Below are 7,291 nucleotides of genomic sequence, written 5' to 3'. Positions count from 1 at the left end.
TATTGTGTTTTGTTGGTGACTGTTCGTTTTAGATTTACGTTATTTACATAGTAATGTAAAGTTCTTCAGCCCTTAATAGTATTTCTCCCAGCAAGAGCTGAATCTGTGCTGTTTCTTTATAGTCCAGTGCATACCAACATATCTTCGATGTGGACAACACACTTAGATTGAACCTCAATAGTCTTCATTCCAATTCAATATGGAAAGCTGTGACTCGCCGTCAGAAGGAAGGATTTTTCTGTCTGATTGTCCCGAAAACACTTTCCGGTGTTTGGAATGTAATCCACCACAAATCTATGGCTCTATGACAATCTTCAAGACAGCCAACTTCAATGACCCTCATTCCGTACATACATTTGTCCCAAATTTCCCATACATTTTGATGGAAGATACTGAACTCCCTATTGAAGATGGGCTGCTTGGAGGAATGTACTGAACTCCTTCCAAACCAATCTCTGTTGGCCCATTTGACAGTGTCTATGTCAACATGTGGATTGTCTCTTCCATTGCTTATGCTGGTTGCGGCTTTGTCTCAAGAATCCGAGTCCAAAGTGTGGTCGATTGTGACAGGCCGGATTGCATCCATTCGTCTCTTTGTGTCAATGAAGCTGATTGTGACATTGTCTGCTACATGGTGTCCAAAAAGAGACAATTGTAATGAATGTGAGATTGGTACCATTTGATGATTTTTGTCTATAAAACTGGTTGTGACATTAATTCCAGTATACTGTTTTAGGTGTATCATGGTAACTACTGTTGCGTATGCTGGTTGCATCTTTGTCTCAAGTATCCGAGTCCAAAATGTGGTAGATTGTGACAGCCCGCATTGCATCCATTCGTCTCTTTATGTCAATGCAGCTGATTGTGACACTGTCTGCTACATGTATATGGTGTCCAAAAAGAGACAATTGTAATGAATGTGGGACTGGTGCCATTGATGATATTTGTCTATAAAACTGGTTGTGACATTAACTGCAGTATCCTGTATGAGGTATATTATGGCAACATGTGGATTGTCTCTTCCGTTGCTTATGCTGGTTTCATCTTTGTCTCTAGTATCCGAGTCCAAAGTGTGGTAGATTGTGACAGGCCAGATTGCATCCATTCGTCCCTTTATGTCAATGAAGCTGATTGTGACACTGTCTGCTACATGGTGTCAAAAAGAGACAATTGTAATGAATGTGAGATTGGTGCCATTGATGATATTTGTCTATAAAACTGGTTGTGACATTAACTGCAGTATCCTGTATGAGGTGTATCATGGCAACATGTGGATTGTCTCTTCCATTGCTTATGCTGGTTTCATCTTTGTCTCTAGTATCCGAGTCCAAAATGTGGTAGATTGTGACAGGCCGCATTGCATCCATTCGTCTCTTTATGTCAATGAAGCTGATTGTGACATTGTCTGCTACATGTATATGGTGTCCAAAAAGAGACAATTGTAATGAATGTGGGACTGGTGCCATTGATCATATTTGTCTATAAAACTGGTTGTGACATTAATTCCAGTATACTCTATTAGGTGTATCATGGTAACTACGGTTGCGTATGCTGGTTGCATCTTTGTCTCTAGTATCCGAGTCCAAAATGTGGTAGATTGTGACAGGCCGCATTGCATCCATTCGTCTCTTTATGTCAATGAAGCTGATTGTGACATTGTCTGCTACATGTATATGGTGTCCAAAAAGAGACAATTGTAATGAATGTGGGACTGGTGCCATTGATGATGCCATTGATGATATTTGTGTCTATAAAACTGGTTGTGACATTAACTGCAGTATCCTGTATGAGGTGTATCATGACAACATGTGGATTGTCTTTTCCGTTGCTTATGCTGGTTGCGGCTTTGTCTCAAGTATCCGAGTCCAAAGTGTGGTAGATTGTGACAGTCCGGATGCATCCATTCGTCTCTTTGTGTCAATGAAGCCGATTGTGACATTGTCTGCTACGTGGTGTCAAAAAGAGACAATTGTAATGAATGTGAGATTGGTGCCATTGATGATATTTGTGTCTATAAAACTGGTTGTGACATTAACTGCAGTATCCTGTATGAGGTGTATTATGTCCTCTTGCCCGAGGAAAGACGATCAGGGTGACAAAATGGACTGCCTAGGACTGCCTGCCACAGACGTACGAGTATAAGTCTTTGATCTATAGGATGTGTCCTGTGGGGCATCTACTCATCCAACAGTCCCACTCTCTCACTGGTTGTATAAGGACAATCTCCACAGACGGTCAGGTATAATAACGATCTTTTAAATTCAACCTCAACTCACAACAGGTAGAAACACACAGAAAGAATTTTATCTTTTCCAATATAATTTTTTCATTATACATCCTGTACATTCAGCAGATTATAATTTTAAATAAACAAAGACACAAAACATCCCACCTTTCTTTTTCTGTTCTGGTATAGCAATCATTGATTCCACAGGAATAAAATTCAAGGGGACAACGCTCTGCAAAAATGTACAAAGTTGTATAATTTTACCGAGCACCACGCTCAATAGATCCAGCATTATAAATAGTGCCTGCCAAACAGAAATTCCCATCTCCTTTAGACATTAAAGGGCAGACACAATGCATGTGTGCTCAAAAGGTCCAAATCAACATAATGAATGTGGATCAACCCACTTGTGGTTTGTTGACTGCTTCACAATGCATTCATAGCATTCTGTTCCGATAGCAAATAATCCGCCAGTGCCTCGCTGTAATTTGCTCTTACAAGTACCCCGAAGACAAATTTAGATTTGTCCTCGAAGATCATTCCAAGAATATGTCACCTGCTCTGTCAAAAGAACTCTCGCAGCTCAAACATAGATTAAGAAACCATTCATAACAGCAAATTATCGGATGCTTTACCCGACTAAAGTAGTTATCAAACAATTTTTTCTTCTTACTACTGCTTCTTTGACCTCACTTTTAACGGAGGAGATCGCATATTACATGTATAAACATGAAGAATAGGAGTCTAATAAGAAGATCATCAGCCTATGATGATACTGAAGGTGAATAGTTCATGACAAGACGATCAAACTCAGTCTCCTTATTCAAGTAATCCTTCACAAAAGGGTAACTCCGATGTGAATCCTTCAGTTGAGAAATATATCGATTGGCAACCTGAAAAAGAAAAGGAAGCCACGACTTATTTGAACAAATCAAAGGTTTGATAACAACAATCTTATTAGATATATACCATGTTTGTGTCATGCGCTATGTTAACAATTTCCAAATGATGAGTATAATTTTTTTCACACTCCGAGGTAGATTTTTATCATCAAATATTTCTGATTCACTTGGTTACAGCTTTATTTCTGCCTGTTTTCAAGTTAGCCTACCTCAGGTGACTTTCCAAGATGCTGTGAGAGAACAATCATGTTGACCAATGTCTCAGGGTTGTTACTATCCTGTAAATAGAAATAATACTAAAGATAGAGTAGGGAAGTAAGGAATCTGAACAGTAACAAGAGGACCAAAAAATCAGCAACATCCAAATGGAAATATGAATGGCAATTACCCCAGTCACTCAAAATCATTCCACGAGGTAGGATAATGCAAACCTGTAAGAATTTGTAAGTGTACCAGTTATGTGTAAATGTCCGTTCACACAAGATTCTAAAATGCCCCTGAAGTTGTCCTTCACACGAATTTATGGTAGGGCATTCCACAGCCCACCTACAGCTGCTGTCAATTAACTTTGCAATTGCCTACCTTATCCATTGCTTCCTGCAGGCAGCCCTCGGCTTCTTCATAGCGTCCCTGTGCCATATAGCAGGCAGCCTGACCATTCAGTAACATTGGAGAAGAACCATATTTATCTGCCATTTCTTGATAAATGTAGTAGGCATCTTGTAATTTTTCACCACCCTAGAAAGGTAAATGTTATTTCCAATAAAAAGTTCTTGTGAATTTTATTTTCATGAATATTTCATTTTATTAGCAGCGGCACTGTGCACCAGCAAAATACTTGCATTTAAACTGACTGTGATTATTTTATGCTGCTATCCTTCATTACTAAAGCATTTATTGTAACTGATTGATTGAGTCAACATTATCGATGTTGTTGAGGTGAAAACAGATTTGTTTTACTTGTGATGCACTCATCAACTTACCACAGACATATTGAATAAAGCCAATGATAACTGGGTTAGCGTATTATCATCATCCATATCCTGCATACGTTTTAATTCTTTCCTGAAAAATCAAATATACAAAACTCAAACAACCACGATCTCAACACACATCAAATTCATGATCACTTTGCCTTTGCCCGGTGAGAATGCAGTTGAGGTGCCATTTTAGACAAGCTTGCAAGCACTGGGCCTCTCCAAATCCAAAAGGGTGTATTCATGTTGGTGATACGACTTTGACTCGTTTAAATTTGTTCTGTACTCGAGGAATCCAAAACCTATCTCGTCTAGTGAGTAGTATTTTCTATTTAAAAATGTAAAATCAGACTGGAAAAATCAACCCATTCAAATAAACTACAAATTCAATCATACTTACCTAGCTAAGTCAACTCTGTCTATTTTCAAATATATTTGTACCATAAGAGCAACACTGAAATAGAGAAGACAAAAATAAGATGAATGGACCAAGTCAAGGTCACTTTCAACAAGCTATCTGTCACCTCATGCCATTTGAATATAATGTACCTGTATTAATTTTCAAAAATTACAGAAACCAGTTATTCAAATTGTCGAGAATCAGGCCTTACAACTCTTGAATAATTTCATTCAGTTGTATATTGCATCCCATGCAAGAATTGTTCCAACTCTCAGAAATAGGAAAACCAGCTTACCACTCAAGAACTTCAGATTGATGCAGTGCCCTCAAGGCTTGGTCATAACCCTGGAGAAGAAAAAAACCTTTTTGTCAATATTTACTAGAAAGAGAATACCACACATACTCATTTCAATAAACAATGCAAATTTTGAGGTAAAAAGTGAAACCTTGAAAACTAGCAAAACCTTTACCGGTAGTTTAATAATACGCTCAGTCCGATATATCAGCAGGACTTAAAGAACACGACCATGAAGTGTTCTCCAGGCACGTGATCTGTCACGACACTCACCCCCTCATGGGAATAAATAGCTGCAGCCATCAGGAGGAATGTACTGTTACTCAAGTCAACACTGCTGCTCATCTTGCCATCCAGATCCTGTACCAAGCTTTCCCTGCAATAAAATGAAGATTGATTGGTAATGTACAATAAGAATGTTGGCATATTTTCATTGTGCCAAGTGTACTCCTCTTCAGCAAACTGCTGAACAGAACATCCAGCCTGATCATCAACAGAGCATATCCATATTAGATCAGAGACACGAAAACTTAATCATTGAGAACACCCGACCTGTAGACATTGCGGGTAAACCTACCTTTTTGCGGGGTTTGCCAAGTATTCAGCGAGTAGTCGCACAGCTTTTAGTTCATCAGCTGAAGATGGACGAATCTCATCCAAGACAACACCATACTTCTTCTGTGCCAGGTAAGCCCGGTACATAATGACATCACGCTCGAGCCGATCTTCTGGACCAGGCAACTGAAACAAAATCAGGCAATGGATTGGAAAGATCTGTGGCATAAAATCAGTGGCATAATGAACAAGGCACTTACCCCACATTGTTGTTTCAATACAACGTCACATCATTGTGACGTTGTCACGACAGTCGACATTGATCGTTCGTATAGGAATGTTAGTGGTGTTTCCGCAACTGACTGCTGTTGACGTTACGTCGGTTGTATTTCTGTTAACTAGGATGAACATTTAGATCTTTAGACAATGAGACATGTAGGCCCTATGCACATAACAATTGAAGCCAACAATTCATAGGGGCCTACTACATGGATGATGTACACAAATGTACCACACTGGCATACATACACTGATAAGCCCCCCTTTAGGAGGGGCTCTTAAGATACACGTGTGTGCGGGAGTAGATAATGTAAATGAATGATGAGAAATAAAGAGAGATTGTATATCCTACAAACAATTTTTTTTGGTATTTTTCTGAATTAACTCCGTTGAGTTTACCGATTTCTCCGCGATCTTCCGGTGGTGGTTGCTATCCCATTGGTTGAAATTAATTTAAATCTTCATGGGAATTCGCTACATCATATGCCTAAGAAATTGGCCAATTATATTAATATTTTTATCAGAGAAATATCCGTCCTAAATAATGACAGAAAAGGGTGGTTTATTTCAATTTTGTGTCGACATGATCGAGGTCACGTGACATAAAAACAAAACAATCGCACACACCCGTCCAAAAAAGGCACTTTAAGAAAAACAAATACGTTTTTCCAGCTTAAAACCACACTGACGACTAAGTTATATTGGTCTACTGCCCAAATCTGAAGTATCAAATTGAATCACAAACTAGAACTAGCTCTATTTAGCTATAGTTGCGTGAAAAATTCGGGTGAGCGACGTACATTCTGTACCCTAGCGGCCAATAATTAAACTACTTTCAGCCGTCTGCTCCGGTCTCGTTAGGGAGTTTTTCCCAAATGTACGCGATGATGACGTGCCCCATTAACAGGACGTAACATCTATTTTAAAATGCGTTTCGAAAGTGAATGCATGAGGACAACCCATTTGTGTCGTATATCACTGGAAACGCCCGATTCCCGTGAATAAGGTCAATCACAATGTATTACATTACCAAAACAAAAATGTGTCGGAAGGAACTATATGGATGGTCCCATCGCACCCCCCCCCTTCAGCAGTATGACACAGAAGGGCTAGTTGACTGTCCACCGGGGGGGTTTGGGGGGAGCTTCCCCCCAACGCACTGGTAAAAACCTATGTCGACGGAGGGGGGTTTGGGGGGTGTCCCCCCATTGTAACAGCTGTAGTTGTTAGAGCTTGCACTTAACATATGCTCGTAGGGGGGTTCGGGGGAGCTCCCCCGACCTAAAGGGGGGCTCACTAAGTTCTTGACTTTACATATTAGTGATACAGATAGGCTACACTACAAGAAGATGGAGAAGTTTGCTCTCTCAGAAATAACGGAAAATCGGCTGTCTTGTGCATAAGATTGCCATTTTTGGGTATTCTGTGTGATCCATAAATGTATACCTTCAGTTGCTGAGCTTCATTGATACATTGCTGAAAGTTTCCTAAGTAGAGAGCGTTCCGAACATCGAAGAGAACATCAACTTCACTTTGCTGTGCTGCCATGTTGGACTTGTAGTGCTGGCAGCGATTGCGCACTGGCCACTTCATTTCGCTCCATGACCTTTTCGCCCTCAATCGTTTCCATTGGTATCTTCTGGAGAATAGACAACC

General features: G+C 39.8%; 1 protein-coding gene across 1 annotated transcript; it reads right to left on the bottom strand.

The window, feature by feature from the left end:
• Positions 1 to 2,301: 2,301 nt before the first annotated feature.
• On the bottom strand, positions 2,302 to 7,228 carry LOC135483065 (coatomer subunit epsilon-like). Its single transcript, XM_064763574.1, has 9 exons — positions 7,082 to 7,228; positions 5,379 to 5,542; positions 5,075 to 5,177; positions 4,802 to 4,851; positions 4,507 to 4,560; positions 4,113 to 4,194; positions 3,712 to 3,867; positions 3,339 to 3,407; positions 2,302 to 3,120 (listed from the first exon to the last, which is right to left on the bottom strand). The coding sequence occupies exons 1-9, from the start codon at positions 7,226 to 7,228 to the stop codon at positions 2,992 to 2,994; spliced, it is 954 nt and encodes a 317-aa protein (XP_064619644.1). The 3' UTR covers positions 2,302 to 2,991.
• Between the last annotated feature and the right edge of the window lie 63 nt (positions 7,229 to 7,291).

Source organism: Lineus longissimus, chromosome 2, assembly GCF_910592395.1.
Source record: "Lineus longissimus chromosome 2, tnLinLong1.2, whole genome shotgun sequence".
Taxonomy (NCBI): domain Eukaryota; kingdom Metazoa; phylum Nemertea; class Pilidiophora; order Heteronemertea; family Lineidae; genus Lineus; species Lineus longissimus.
Note: the sequence above shows the minus strand (reverse complement) of the source record. Positions and strands in the feature narration are given on the sequence as shown.

Coding starts and splice junctions, on each gene's coding strand:
- LOC135483065 (XM_064763574.1), bottom strand. CDS start 7,228: ATGAAGTGGCCAGTGCGCAATCGCTGCCAGCACTACAAGTCCAACATG. Junction 4,852..5,074: donor CTATTTATTCCCATGAGGGG/GTGAGTGTCGTG, acceptor TTTCTTCTCCAG/GGTTATGACCAAGCCTTGAG. Junction 4,561..4,801: donor CAATCTGAAGTTCTTGAGTG/GTAAGCTGGTTT, acceptor TCTCTATTTCAG/TGTTGCTCTTATGGTACAAA.